This window comes from Sebastes fasciatus, chromosome 20 (genome assembly GCF_043250625.1).
Source record: "Sebastes fasciatus isolate fSebFas1 chromosome 20, fSebFas1.pri, whole genome shotgun sequence".
Classification (NCBI taxonomy): Eukaryota; Metazoa; Chordata; class Actinopteri; order Perciformes; family Sebastidae; genus Sebastes; species Sebastes fasciatus.
In genome coordinates, this window is record NC_133814.1 from 8,339,806 (window position 1) to 8,355,747 (window position 15,942).

The 15,942-nt window shown below is 40.1% G+C and overlaps 1 protein-coding gene across 4 annotated transcripts; it reads right to left on the reverse strand.

The window, feature by feature from the left end:
• Positions 1-212: 212 nt before the first annotated feature.
• Positions 213-15,521, reverse strand: tdrkh (tudor and KH domain containing). Of its 4 annotated transcripts, none has more exons than XM_074619640.1 (15): positions 15,422-15,486; positions 12,754-12,901; positions 10,057-10,217; positions 9,863-9,954; positions 8,752-8,953; positions 7,890-8,029; positions 6,839-7,172; positions 6,577-6,743; positions 6,147-6,322; positions 4,463-4,527; positions 4,202-4,353; positions 3,309-3,419; positions 2,703-2,757; positions 869-948; positions 213-777 (listed from the first exon to the last, which is right to left on the reverse strand). In XM_074619640.1, exons 2-14 carry the CDS (start codon positions 12,816-12,818, stop codon positions 893-895), a joined length of 1,776 nt encoding a protein of 591 aa, XP_074475741.1. In that variant the 5' UTR covers positions 12,819-12,901; positions 15,422-15,486; the 3' UTR covers positions 213-777; positions 869-892. The 4 variants fall into 4 exon arrangements, with proteins under 4 accessions (XP_074475741.1, XP_074475743.1, XP_074475744.1 ...); XM_074619641.1 differs by having other exon boundaries at positions 640-777; positions 6,147-6,316; positions 15,422-15,488; XM_074619642.1 differs by lacking the exon at positions 12,754-12,901 and having other exon boundaries at positions 15,422-15,521.
• Positions 15,522-15,942: the final 421 nt, after the last annotated feature.

The following is a 15,942-nucleotide window of genomic DNA, read 5'->3' on the forward strand; positions in this document are numbered from 1 at the left end:
ATATCAGGTTATTGTCACTCATATGTCACTACGATGTATCCTATGATTTCAAGCAATTAAGATGTATGCTAAAGTTAAGTAAGCTTCAGAATTTACCCCTCTAAGTACCTGGTAAAGACAACATTGTTGGGGGGGAAATGGTCTTAATTTAACACATTGCTCCTGTTTAAATTTTTCAAGCATTCAAAGTAAGACACAGACAATTCTTGTGACATAAAATAAATCCTTTATTATATATAGTGCAGTCTATTACACCTCTGAAGACAAACTACCACTTTCCTCTGTCCTTAGTTAATGATACAGTAGATGCCACATTTTTATACTGAACACAATCTGTGGACCACATTCAATAATAATACTTTATGGTTTCCAAAATAGAATAACTTGTGAAGCCCAATATACAGGCCATTAAATCTTAATATACATATAAGTCGAGAAAGAAACTAGACATTATCAGCGAACCAGCTGCCTTCTCGTTCCAGTGACTGATCATAGTGCTTTTCAAAAATAATACTGGCATTGTGTTTTTGTTCCTCTTTTCATTTCTTGAACGCAAAATATAGTAACGACACATACTATAAGCAAAGCAGCGTTGGGTACAACAGAACGGCATAAAAGGCAAAACATAAGAATGGTACTGCAGTAACGACAATAAAGTGAATATGGCTGAAAGAACTGTTGGTAAGGCTTCCGATGAGGATTTGAGTTTGGGGTCAGACAAGGAAAACGTCTCCTTCGTCTCATTTTGAACGGATGCTGAGGAGTGGATGGTCAGTGCTGGAGGAGAAGAAGAGGAGAGGTCATTACTTTTACACACATTAAATCCATTTCTTTAGAGAATGTTAAAACTCATGTCAGGAAACAATACCTTGATATTTATACGTCTTTGGTCTCAGAGCAAGTCATCTTCTACGACATCATCGACGCTTCCTGAGATCGAAGCAGCTTCTGATGTACAAAAAGAAAAATAATGGTCATTCAACTATCACTCTACCAACAACATTACAACTGGACTTTCCTTTTTTTATCCACCACATTGCAGAAGGTTGGCAGAGAATTACAATGTATTGACCTCCAGATGAGTAATAACTTGTGACACCTCTAATTTCACTGAAAATTTAATACAGTGGGGCTGCACGGTGGCACTGTCGCCTCACAGTAAGAGGGTCGCAGGTTCAAATCCGGCTTGGGGTCCTTCTGTGTGGAGTTTGCATGTTCTCCCCGTGTTAGCGTGGGTTTTCTCCGGGTTCTCAGGTTTCCTCCCACAGTCCAAAGACATGCAGGTTAGGTTAATGGTTTAGGTAGGTTTAGGTTGACTCTAAATGTCCCGTAGGTGTGAATGTGAGCGTGAATGGTTGTCAGTCTCTATGTGTCAGCCCTGTGATAGTCTGGCGACCTGTCCAGGGTGAACCCCGCCTTCGCCCAATGTCAGCTGGGATCGGCTCCAGCCCCCCCACCCGCAACTCTGAATAGGATAAGCGTTTCGTAATGGATGGATGTAATGCACTGAGATAAGTGTAAATGACAGTTGTCAGGGCATAAAACCAATGATCTGCTTATCTTTACAAATCAAGACTCCATAGTCTAACGATGGCATCTTAAAATCGAAAGTCAAATCAAATCATGACACCCCTAGTTACTATGCGTGAAAGTTTTCCTCCTCACTGTGAAAGAGGTGTGCTGGAGACCTTCTTCAGGATCCCAAAGATAAACTGGAAAAGACAATGAAGACCAGCAGGACGATTAAGGGCGATTTTTGTCACTAAATCTGCTAATTTAATGGTCTGCCTCCGAAGAAAGAGAGAACCGCCAACGAGCCGCTGCTCCACAGGCCGCCGCACGGCAGAGACATACAGCGGGGAAAAACGGCGTGTACACATGGCATATTTTCACATCTCTCTCTGTGAATTAATGATTTATTTTGACCGAACCAGAGTTTCTGATTCTTGGAACAGTGTAAAGAAGAATCAAGACGTGTTTGGTGAGTTTTATTTTGTGTCCGTCCAGTTTGACTGAAGTGTGTTTTACAATGAGGCATTTAAGCCTCCGGTGACAGACAGAAACCAGAATTCAGAAGGTGTACGAATGTATTTTTTCTGTTTAGGTGTAAGAATATTTACAGACGTTAGTGAACTCGCTGCTTGTGCGCAATGCATCCTGGTACATTGTAGGCCCAGCCGGCAGGAGAGATCAGCTTTCTCGGTCAATACAGCAACGCACTGGGGAATTTATTTCTCCGGCGGACTACATTTACCATCAGCGCTGATTGGACGTCCACATAAAAGGTGGTACATTTTCCCTTTAAAGCATGTAAACATGCTCTAATAGAAACTCGAAATACAATAAAAAGTATGAACCTGAAAATGAACATGATTTGTCCCCTTTAAGTGAAGGAGGGAAGTGGAAGTTCGTGAGCTGCAGCATCAGAATGAGGGCAGCTGGTGTTGTGGGTTAGTGTGGGAACTATTTCTATGGTGATGACTCAATGCTGTGAATCATTTGGGCAAAGCTGAGTGACTGTAGATGAGGGGCAGTGTTTCATGTTGCTCCGCAGATCTCTTGAGAACATGTAGATGATGATGATGATGCCTGCTCAGACAACCCATCTTCACTTTATTGCCAAGCACCTTTAAATCAACCCCACCAAAAGACAATAATACATTGTAAAGACAAAAAAACGGATTTCCCTTTACTGTGCTCACCTGATAAGCTGATACAGGAGAGACTTAGCTCTGATGATGCTCCTATTACGTCATCCTATGGGAGGACAAGAAATAAAGATGTGAGTATTTAAGAAATAAAGAAAAAGCTCATTGCACTGACAGTATTGAGTAAGCTACATTGTGTTTGGTAAGGACAAAATCTAAAAAGTGGAAAGAATCTTATGTTTAAATTGTAACTGCGAAGGTCTGTTAATCCCCTGAGACTTTACTGTCAACTGTCTGTTCAGTTTCAGAGCTAGATTGAGGGTACTGGTATCATATGAAACTAAAAAAACGAAAGAATCTATTGGTACAAATCACAGCATAGCTTTTTCTATGGTGTTTCTCAAGGTCTTGGTGTCTTAATGTGGTATTTTGGAGGGATTTTTTATGATTTCTATTAATTTTCAAGCATTAAAAATGGTTAAATTTAGCACCAAATTGGTGTAACAAATGGTATCAACGCAAAAATTGACATCTACTGTTGACCTGCTATCGTCCCCTAAAGACCCCCTGTACCCCCCAAAAAAAGACTAAAACAGGTCTGTTGTGGGTCTGAGAAGGTTAATGAGGCCAATGACAATGTCAGTGTGTTCAGTGAATCACCAGCATCCTCTGTAGGCAGCCAAGATTGCCGCCCTCAGTTCTGCCGTTCACCGCTTCCTGAAAGCTGACAGCGTGGCCCAGCCGTATGAGCTCCTCATCGATATCTACAGTCTGGAACAGACAGATATTTTACCAGATGTGTGCAAAAAACTAGAAAACTAATAAATGACTCGATTAATAAATAAATGTCTTTAATCGAGCAAAAATAATATTAAAAATGTAAGTAGCCATAAATGAATTGATCAAATGTGACATCAATTTCTATTTGATCCTTTTATTTTAATTATTCCATTTATTTATCTTTATATTAATTCTCTTATTTATTTACTCTTCTGTTTAATCTTTCCTTTTATTTATTTATGTATTTAATTTGATTGAATAAGTGACAGCCCCCTTAATTGGCATAATGAGGCAGAAATGCATAAAGAAATGTAAAAAGAAATGTATAAAGAAAAGAATACAGAAATTAATAAGTTTGGGAAAATAAATAAGGGGTGAAATGCAAAGGGAAAATCGAGCAGAAATAAATAAATAAATAAATAAACATATTTAAAATAAAGATAAAATAAATGAATAAATAAGAAATGCAAAAACAAATAAATTAATTTAGAAACTAATAAAAAGTTAATTCATAAATAAATAAATGGGGAAATTAGACATAAGGGTAAATAAATAAGAGAATTAATACAAAAATAAATAAATAAAGAAGCATGTCACCTTTTATCAATTAATTACCTACCTTTAAGTTTAATATTATTTTCGCTACATTTAATGACATATTTATTAATTTATCGAGTCATTTATTTATTTATTTTTTTAATTGTGGCAGAAATATAGAAAACAGAAGACAGGATAAGAAACAAACAAAACAGATAAATAAAACGCTAGCTGACCTTGCCCTGGCTGTTGTCGTAGAGCTTGACACTGGGCCAGGACGAGATGTCAGAGTGAGAGTAGCTGCAGAGTTTGGCCTGCAGGGGTCTCCAGCAGGCACAGTACGTCAGCCGCTCAAACTCATCCAGGGCTGCCTCAGTCCACATCTCTCCTGACGAACATTTGAGGAAAAAAAAGGCCAATCAAATGAAATTTCAGAATCATTCTTTTTTTACTTTCAACTTTTTCTTAGTGACATGCCTATGTGATAAAGTTTTTACCTTTTGGTCTCACTCCTGCTAAGTTGCACTCAATAGCTTGGAATGGTAAGCTGAGGAAGTCACTCCTGAAATATTAATGCAGCAAAAGCAGAAGCTGTTAGTTAGTTCCTGCCATAGCTCCCTCAAGTATGAACAAACAAGAGTGTGTTCGTTGTTCATGTGCAGATTCTGTCCCAGACACAAACAGAAAAATCATGTTTGAATACACAATGAGGTGAAGACCTTTCTGAGACGGCAATCATGGCAAAAAGTCATTTCTAAACTGTAATCATTACCGTCAGGTGACTCATTCTGTATTCAGAGTGTGATCATACAGGGGCACAGACTGCAGCAAGCTCTAATGTACACACTAGACAACCATTCAGGAGACCCTCAAAGTTGACCAGTATTGGATGACCACCCCTCCTAAAGACACAGATATATAAACATCGGAACTCTAACAAAAAAGGTTATACATAATTTCAATACTTTTGGTCCAAAATAAATAAATATGCAAATTACATGATTTGTTTGTCCTTATATCTTAATTTGCAAATCATGAACTCTGATTTTTTTTTCTTAATTTTTTAATATGTTATAGGGAAGACACATCTCCTGAAGTTTTCATGTTGTGCCTGTTATCAGTTGAACAACAGCCGACTTACACTGATCTACACTGGTCAAGGGGCTGATGATGCTTTGCTCCTCTCATTTGGACTCAGACAGTATGTTCGGCCTGCTGCTGTGTGTGGCCAACGTGTGTTAAGCTGGTGTTGTTAGCTGGCATGCTTTTAGCTGATGATGTTGTAGACAAAAGTACGGAAGGGTTGTGTTGTGTGTGTGGCTGCAAGTAAAGAGTCGTGGGCCCAACTCAACAAAACACCAGATACTGAGAGGATGCCCACCTGATTATCCTGTCGACTCGGCCGCTCACAAATCCACACTGAAAACATGTCCTTTTATTTAAGGGTGCTCCGATCGAGCGGCCACCGACTGTTACCGAACGATATTTGTTCTAAATAGTTTGATCGGTGGTCTCAATAAAGGCCGATCAGAAGAGCCGATCGCTGACGCATCGATTCTGATAATCTAGTATAAACAATATAAAGGATTTAATATAAGATGATCTGATAAATGATCAAGTATGTATCCCATCCCAAAGCTTTTTGATTGTCCTGCCCCTCTCCCTGCACACACACACAGACTAGGGTTGTAACGATACATCGACCATGATCAATATATCAGTTCAATGATCAACGATCCAATATCATCGATGCAAAGTGAAAAAAGCGATAAAAAAAAAGATTGTTTTCAATTAAATGCCTGCAAGAGCCCAGGAATAAAATTGTCAAATCATAAATTAGTTGATTTTTGTGCGGTGATGTTAAATGTAACTGAAACTGTGTTAAATGGTCATATGATATCGTCTCACATCGATCGCAGGCCCCTGAGCTGAATCAAATCGTATCGTAGCAGACTTTGTGATATCGGCAAATATCGTATTGTTGTCCAAAGAATCGCTCTTATATCGTATTGTGATGAAACTTGTGATTTACACCCCGAACACAGACGCACACAAAGAGCAGAGGAACGGATTCGCTTGTTGAGCGGCGCGGAGAAATGACTTCAAACAGACCCCGTGATCTGTGATCGGATCAGCCGACACTACTTTGGAGGTATGAACTGTCATCTGTGTGTCTCTTACCTCATACGGCAGAGGCTGTCTCTTGGCAGCTCCCCGTTGTCCCCAAAGTCAACATAGTAAAGGTCCACCAGACCAGATGCCAGCACTCCCAGCACCTTGGCCCTGTTCCATGTGCCGTGCTCGTGGTATGGAGCAGCCACAATGTCCCCCACCACGATGGTCTCCACCCTCTGCTCCTAGAGGACAGGAGGACACTTGTTACTTCTAAAATATGGAGTCCAAGTGGGACAATTTTTACTTTGAGTAGAGGTTTTCAAACTCTGACACTGTAGCCCCTCCTTAGATTGCGGTGTGGAAGCTCTCAAACCTATTGTGTTTGATGCATAATAAAGAAACAGAAGTAACCCCATACTGTTAGAGTTTTTTTTTTTTTTCCAGTTGCTCAGTGCCTCATTTGGTACAACACAAAAGTAAAGACAGTTGTCCTTACGGTGGGGTTGCCACTGTTATAGAAGCGGTTCATCTCCTCTGTCAGTTTGTCCAGCTGAAGGGACCGAACACCAAGGATCTGGATCCAGAAGTGGTTTGGGTTCTCCGACGCAGAAACATAAACCTCTAGATGCTCGTCAGGCTGGAAGCTCAGGTCCGGGCTGGGAACTGGACAACAGCAGAGGAAAAATAATCTTTGTAATATATGATCGTGTTCAAGGACAGATTACAGAGTGGATAGTCTATAGAGAAAGTGAACTCACTTTCAAACTTGGAAATTTCAGAGAGAGAGTCTGCAGAGACGCTCTCCTCCGAATCCTCTTCCTCCTGCTTGTTGTCTGTGTTGGTGATTTTCAGCTCCTCGATCTTGTCAAAACTATGTTCTGGTTCTCTTGCGGTCCCGTTGGCATGGATGTGCCCGTTTTTCTCCGTCTGGGCGTAGGGGCCGTTGTTGTTCAGGCCCACTGGCGCTTCGGTCCCCGTGCTGTCTGGCCTCTGATTCACAGCAGTGTGGCCTCGTTTCTGCCGCTGGGCGGAGGACTGGGAGATCTTTGTCCTCACCACCGTGTCCTCTCTGACTTTTTCTAGAATCAGCTCCTGCAAACAGATCATGAAAGTAGGAGTTACATTTATAAATAATAGAGCTGTCAAAGTTAACGCGATAATAAGTGAAGTGAAGATACTGGTATCTAAGGAATCCATTGGTACCAACCATGTCATACTAGCTTGTCGCGAAGGAGGTTAAATAACTTGCGCTAAATTTTGGCGAGGAAAAACTGGCATGGCCATTTTTAAAAGGGGTCCCTTGACCTCTGACCTCCAGATATGTGAATGAAAATGGGTTCTATGGGTACCCACGAGTCTCCCCTTTACAGACATGCCCACTTTATGATAATCACATGCAGTTTGGGGCAAGTCATAGTCAAGTCAGCACACTGACACACTGACAGCTGTTGTTGCATGTTGGGCTGCAGGTTGCCATGTTATGATTTGAGCATATTTTTTATGCTAAATGCAGTACCTGTGAGGGTTTCTGGACAATATTTGTCATTGTTTTGTGTTGTTAATTGATTTCCAATAATAAATATATGCACACATTTGCATAAAGCAGCATATTTACCCACTCCCATGTTGATAAGAGTATTAAATACTTGACAAATCTCTCTTTAAGGTACATTTTGAATAGATAAACAAATGTGCAATTAATTTGTGATTAATCGTGATTGAATATTTGAATCTATTGACAGCCTTAATATATATATTATAAGTGGACTGAGCACACATGGGTAGTCCAAATGAGTGACTCCTTCTCACCTTGGCCTGTTCCACCTCCTGTCTGGTCCCAGTGATTGTCACGCTGCCCTTGGCCCCAGGGCCCTGCGTCTTCTCTTTGGAACAGGCTACTTTGGCCCCTGTGGTCCTGGTGATCAGCTTCAAACTCTCTCCCCCACGGCCTGCAGCACACACAAACACACACATACACATAGGTATGGACACTTGGGTTAGGCAAACAGTACATGGGGCCAAAACCAATTCTATATTTGTCTTACTGTCAACAAACCCCACGTGCAGAGCCAAAAAAACAACGACTGTATCATACTAACTAAGTATTGTGTGTGCATCCAAAGCTTGATATATCTTATTCCTCTTTGCCATAGAGCTCCTGTACAACAAGTATTAAAACACATCAGTGAGCTTGATTGCAACTTGAATCTCGAAGCTACATGAACAGATTGTTTTGGGATACTTAGAACAAGCCGAAAACTCAACATTTGACATATTGTCACCTTATAAAGTTGATATGGCCAACATGTTAGCAAACAGTTGCCTATTTAAACATCCGCACAAAGCAAAAATATCATTCATTTGGAGTTGTGTTTGTGTCCCCCCTGATGAATGTAAGTCACTTTCTATTTATGTCTGTTTACAGCCCCTTTCACACATGCATTGCAACCCTGAACTTGTCTAGACATCACCCGGAGGAGGAGCTGTATGTGAGAATTCTCTGTTGGATCTATGAGTAACACCTTTCACATTGCCAATTGATCAATTATTCATAAAGTATATTGACTAATTGAAAGAATAGGCCACCAGTCTACAGCATTAGCTCAGTGTTGAATGCAAATAAAGGTTCTGAGGGTAATCAACGTGATCATCCTCAACATTTGGAGGCTACCTATTATACGTCCAAAGGCCGTCTGAGGAACTTCCAGAGCCTCGGACACTGGTTCACAGTCAGTGACCAGGTTCTCCAGGACACAGCGGGCCAGCAGGACCTGCTCCTTAGAGCCCTGCAGCAGGAAGCATACAGTCGTCTTACATCCAGGCTCCCCTGAATCTGACAAAAGTCTCACATGGGCTCCAGACTTCTGGATCACCTGAGAGAGAGAAAGAGAGAGATTTGATATATGCTTTGGTAATATGTACAGTGTTACGTCATGCCGATAAAGCCATTTGAATTGAATTGAATTGAGATAGACAGCAGGATGCAGAGTTAGGCTGCTTAATATTACTGACACACTCAATGACCACACACTTTAAGGTCTTGCTATGGTTCGATTTGAGAGGGGGTTCAGATTTGTACAAATTGCATGAAAACAGGACAATGATTCAGTGTAATTTTTTATATTTCTCAATGGAGGGTCTAAACACAGAGGGTTTTGTATGTCATACAGATTTCAAGGCTCTTTAACGCAGATTTGTGATATTGAGCTATGCAAATAAATTGATTTGACTGACTGGCTGATTAGTCGATCGAAAGAACATTAATCAGTGACTATTTGATAATGGAATAATCATCTCAGTCATTTTCAATTTTAAAAGGCAGGTTGGAGAGGTCTAAGGTTTCGTGCTTCATTATTAATGGGAAAGGGCTCGCTTTTGTTGAAATTTAATTTGCATCCCAAAAATCGACCAAACTGACTGAGCAGCGACAGAGCGGAGGGCAGTGAGGTACTTGGGTTGGAGACAAAAAGCAAGAGGTCATCAGCATAGAGTGAGACCTTATGCTCCGTATTGCCCCTCCAAATACCAGATATCTTCTTGCAACTACGAAAGGTTGTGGCAAGTGGTTCAATGGCCAAATCAAAAAGCATGGGGCTCAGAGGGCACCCTTGGCGGGTTCCACGATGTAAATTGAATAGTCGAAATTGCTGGGAGTTAGTACGAATTGAGGCTGAGGGATGCGGATATAGTAGCTTAATCCACAAAGTAAATTTGGGACCTAAACCCAAAAATGTAGAGCTCCAGGAGGAAGGAAAGTCATCATCTGGTATTCAACTACTCACCATGTCCAAAAACTTGGCTTGGTATCTGGATATGTTCCTGTAAACTTCTACTGGAAGTGTCATCTTGGAAACCTCAGTGTTGGGCTCCGGACCTGTTGATGGCAAAATGGACACAAACAGTCAATCACATAAAAGTCATCAGAGAATAAACACAAACTCTTGGCACAATAACTTTCCAGCAGCAAGATACTCACTGCTGTTGGAGCTGCTCATATGGCGATAGACGATGTAGCCCACCGTGGCCCCGACAGAGAGCCCCGCGGCAAGAGCCACCATCTTGCCCGAGCTCAGGGTGCTCTTGTGACCCTCCTTCACTGCGTCCATGATACGCTGTGCACCCAGCGGGATGCTCCACCTAAAACACAAACATGACACAAGTCTCCTTTCCAATTTGTCCTGCAAGTTACTGCTCTTTTTCTTTCCATGTCCAGTCCTCTATATCACCTCCTGCTTATGAAATATCTTTACAACTAAATCAGACCTGTTATTGTGTGTGTGTGTGTGTGTGTGTGTGAAATGTGAAATGCAATCAGAATGTATTAGCTGGTGTAATGTACAATCCTCAGTGTTCTGTTGTACAGTCATGCAGCACAAAGCTTAAAGCATTAGCCAGTGTTCTCAAACACGTCCACGTTACAGACCACTTAGAAATGAGATTTACAATCTGTCCCATTGACATATATATAAGAAGATGCTTGTTATTTATTTAGCACTATTGATTTGTGTAGCCTAACTGTCTTGGTAACCGCATAAGGTAAATGATAATTTACAGGAAAGTTCATTCTTGACCTTGGAACCATTAGTTTGACAAAAAAAAAGCTATACATTTTGACTCAAGGTCCACTTACTCACTGTTTTTCCATGGAGCTTTCAACCATGAGTGGACCAAGGGATTTTAATTTTTGTCAAACTAGATGATACAAGTTAATTCTTGATCTTGAAAACAGCAGGTGACAAAACAATTCCCCCCAATAGTCCATTGAGTAGCTGTTCTGGGGCGTTTGACCATTTTTTGCCAAGTTGTCATGGACACGTCAAGGACTTAACATACATGTTGCTGGGGGTGGGGGCAGGATCTGAAATTAGCACCCGCCACCCACTAAATGTACATTTTTGGCAGTGGCGGGTAAAATCGTCAGGAACATCCGCCACTTTGGCAGGCAGGGAAAACGCTGGAGATGGGAAAAGAGAATCAGTTCCTGTTGAGAACCGGTTCCTAGCTGTCAGATTCCTTGGTATCTCATGCCACTGTGACTATCTAATTCTGCTATATTGATGCTTTCCGACAGTTACGGAAGTTTGTTTTTGACCGAAGCGATGGCGGAGAGAGAAAAAAGCGCTCAGAAGTGTAGTGCTACTACTACTAAACCTGAGGGTGCGCACCCTATTTTTTTCCCTGATAATGCTACACTGTGAACAACAAATCCATGTTGAAATCAACAGCCGGAGAGTTAGTAGCTTTAGGCGATAGAAGTCGGTGGGCAGCACAAGTCCTGCTTAGTTAAATAACGGAGCTACCAACGTTAATGGAGGTTCAATTATGTTCCATTATGGCTCTATTCAGTAAAAATGAATATTGTGCGAAGGTAAATTACAGCATTATCATGATGTGCTCAAATGTAATCATGTAAAGTGTAGTTTCTGGCAAGAAACTTGAATAAATCCAGTTGTTTGTAGGAGATGTTTTCACAGCAGTATAGAATATATAGAGAAAATTATGACCTGTTCAATTTCCTAACACTAACTCTAAGCAGCTTATAATACATCATTAAAACTACTGATGCCAAGATTTTTTTTTAATCAAAGCAAATATTTAAATAAAAATAAAATCATTTATTTTCTAATCATCTGAATTGTGTTTTTATGCAAATAACCTCTATAGAGGACAATAACAATGTACAATACAGTACTGTGTACAGTACCCTCCCATCTCCGAAAAATAGGGCTCCCAAGGAAGCTACAATGTAATTCGAACGCTGGAATTTACCATGCATATAATGTTATTGGTGTAAAATATATCAAACATTGAATGACATCAGATTTAAAATGTTATTCCTTCATTTAGCGCAGAGATTTCAAAAGTGGCAGATAAAATAAAAAATAAAAAAATACTTGCCTGCCACAGTGGCAGGAAGTGAAAGAACTCAGTGATCCTGGGTGGGGGTTGAGAAACCATCTGCACAAAAACATCCCCATCTGCCGATGAAGATCATGTGATATGATTGAAAGCCACAGAACAGCTACTAAATGGACCTTGTGATGAGATTTTTTTCTCAACTGCATGACAGTTGGTGAGAGTGAAACTCATTGCTACAGTCATGACTATTTAACTGAGATAATTTCCACTTAAGTAAATTATAGTGAACTGGAAGTGTTTGTTGGGGACCTCCCTGAGGTACTCAATGGACCCCCTGGTGGTCCCAAGACCCCACTTTGAGAACCACCGCAAGAGATTCTTTCGATGTAGCCTTTCACTACATCACTTGCCAAAAATAATTAGCCTGCAAAAAACGTGCACAAGCAATCACATACACACATTATAGTCCCCTAAATGATTAAACATTTAGTGTTTATGCTGTACATACACAAACAGCACTGCGCTTCTTATGAATGCACCAAGCCAAACCGCAGCGGCCGTGACCCTGACTGCTTCAGGACGCAATGCACTGAAAGCTGCTGCTGCTCCGGCTGCATACCATGATTTACTGTTGTTGGGCGACCTCCAGCCATTCCATTCATCACCGAACACTTGCAGCCAATTCTTTGCGTGTGACACTGCTAAAAACTAAAGCTCGCACACAGAAACAGAATGAGCTGGAGGTAAGCCAACAGTATTGGGAGGACGCAGGGCCGAGGAGCACACAGCACCACCATGCAGATGCGTGTCTCACTGGGAGAAGAGGGCTCTGGGGCTGTAGTTGAGAAACACATGGGACTTGGACACTCCAACGTCCATCTCGGAAGAATCGCGACTATAAGACGCAAATCTTCTCCGATCCCGGCTCTGTTTTTTTTTGTTTACATCCAAGTTCAAGACTACTGACAGACAGGTAGAAGGAGAAGAAAGTTTCAGCATTTCAAAGCACTACATGACAGCAACTGGTCAGTCACATTGATGTCATTTTGTGGAGGGCAAAAAACATCATCATCAATTCATCAGAAATCATCAGACTTTCTTAAACCTGCAGTAGGCAGAATGTTTTTGGCATCATTGGGCAAAAAGATCCATAATAATCTTTCAGCATATTGTAATTCAAGTGTTCTGAGAGAAAACTAGACTTCTGCACCTCCTCATGGCTGTTTTCAGACTTTAAGAAATCTAGCCCGTGACGGGAGACTTTAGCCAATCACAGGTTATTTCAGAGAGAGAGCGTTCCTATTGGCTGTTCATTCAACAGAGGCAGCTGTCAATCGCTCACTAGCTCCGATCAAATGAGCAAACTAGGCAGTGCTGATCAAATATGAATAAATATTCTGTTACTGTAATGACTTTTTGTCGCATAAAATGTTTTCAGAAACATCTTGTAGTGCACTGTTTAGCTGTAAAATGAGAAAGTTTGTGACCCGGCAGCCATGTTGAGATCAGTTGAGGAAATACAAAGCACAGCCCACCAGCCGGAGCGAACTTTCTCATTTTACAGCTAAACAGTACACTACAAGAGGTTTCTGAAAACATTTGAGGAGAGAAATAGGCATTACAGTAACAGAATATTGATCAATATTTGATCAGCGCTGCCTAGTTTGACCGTTTGATCGGAGTTCGTGAGTGATTGACAGCTGCTCAGAGACAAGAGGCTCCAGCTCGGCTCTGATTGGTTGTTTTCCTCCGGTCTGTGAAATCCCGCAGACACATGTTTTTTTTTCAGATTACCTGTCTCATGCACTACTGTCAGTATTTAGTGACCGTTTTATAAAAAATAACTTTTTTAATCATATTTGCTCCATTTTCTACCCACTGCAGCTTTAATACAGTTCTTCACTGTGGTAAAATATGCAAACTGGTTGACTTGGCAATACAGGCCGTTTTCTAAAGATCCTCGCTTAAAAATAGCAAATTAATGTGCTGTTTCTCTCTGAAAGACAAATACAAATACCGGGAAACATAACTTGAGACTTTTCTGAAATTGTTAAGATAAATTCTGCGATTTCTAAAATCCGTCAAACAACAATTTGTGTCAATAAAATAGGCCAAATGTCATAAGTGGTTATGCTGCTTGGTACCGCCTCCAACACGTTGTTTTGGTAGGAATACTTGGATATAGTTCAAGGGGTCGGCAACCTTTACTATCAAAAGAGCCATTTAGGTCAAATAAAAAAAAAAATTCTGTCTGGAGCCGCAAAACATTTGAGCATTGTGATGAAGGTAACACAGTTTATAGTCTAAGTATATAGTATATAAGTCTAATGCATTGAGGGCCAAAGAGCAAATGTGCGATGAAGTATTAGGGCCACATTGAGGGAAAAGAAATCGGAGATTTCCAGAATAAACTCATAACTTTACGAGAAAAAAAACGTAATATTATGAGAATAAAGTTATAACTTTACGAGAATAAAGTCATAATATTACCAGAATAAAGTCATAACTTTACGAGATTTTTTTTTTAATATTACGAGAATAAAGTTGTAACTTTACAAGAAAATGTTCTTAATATTACGAGAATAAAGTCGTAACTTTACGAGAAAAAAAGAAAATAACTCGTAAAATTACTACTTTATAATATTGACTTTATTCTCATAATACTACGATTTTTTTTCTCATAAACTTATGATTTTATTCTCATAATATTCCAACTTTTTTTCTCATAAACCTTTGACTTTATTCTCGAAATCTCAGTTTTGTTTTTTTTGTTTTAATACCCCGTCGTACCGTCGTACTAAAGACCTACAACAATGATAAATAAAAATGAAAATGTAAACAATAAACAGTTATTCATTTCCACACGTGTGGCTCTTTAGCCGCAGGTTGCAGACCCCTGATCTATGTCGTCTATGTGCATTCAATAATAATAGTTGTATATAGTTAATGATAGCATTTTAGCCGAACCCAAATGAAGCCGAATGGACGAGCTTTCCCCACTCATACGTACAGTGTCTTCAGTCACGTTATACCAAGAAGCTATCATTACATTTGAGCATCTTTAGCGTAAATGTAGAGATTTGTGAACGGAGTCTGGCGTCACGTCTCTCGACGGGATAGATAACCTTGGCTTTTTCAGCGCTCTAGGCTTTTTATTGTGGACCACTTATAATTATTATTTTGTCAACACAAAGACAGACAAAGACAGTAGAACTTTACCTCCAAATGACCAGAGTGTATGTCAAAAAGTGAGCTGTCAAAAGGACCGTAAACACACTTTCTCTCCTCTGAGCTGGTCAAAGCTAACACTAGCTATAGCTGCTGGGTGACACATGCAGGCAAGTCAAACATTAAGTAAAGGTAACCAGACGTCCTTAGCTTAGCACATAACCCTGACAATACAGCCTTTGTGTGTTTTAAATGTCTCGTGTGACTCAATATGAACAGTAAATACATGTTATTATAATGTAGGACACACTTACAGACACAGACCCTCGCTCTCTTTGAATCGACCCCGTCAGTCTGCAGCTCTGCAGCAGTCAAGCTCTCTGCAGGAAGCACCGGAAGTACACCGGGAACACTATTTACATTTAGGGTTAAAAAACAATATATATATATATGTGTGTGTGTGTGACTAATAACATTATCGAAACAGCAATATGGTTATTGCCACTGAACACGGTCTATAAGAAAAAATGCACGTTGATTTATTTATGAAACGTAACTAAATCTTAAATACAGACATTTACTGTGAAAGGTTTCACCGGAAGTCTTCCTGTTTATTCTAGTTACTTAACACTTGTCACTTGATATGATGCACTGTCCCATGCATATACATGTGCACTGTTGTTGGCAACTTCCGTAAATCACGCGTGGGACGAAAACCACCCATGTCATGAATGCATGTCATGATGTCATGAATATATAAATATAAATAATAATAACATATATATAAAATATATGTATGAATATATATATATATAATATATATAAATATATATAT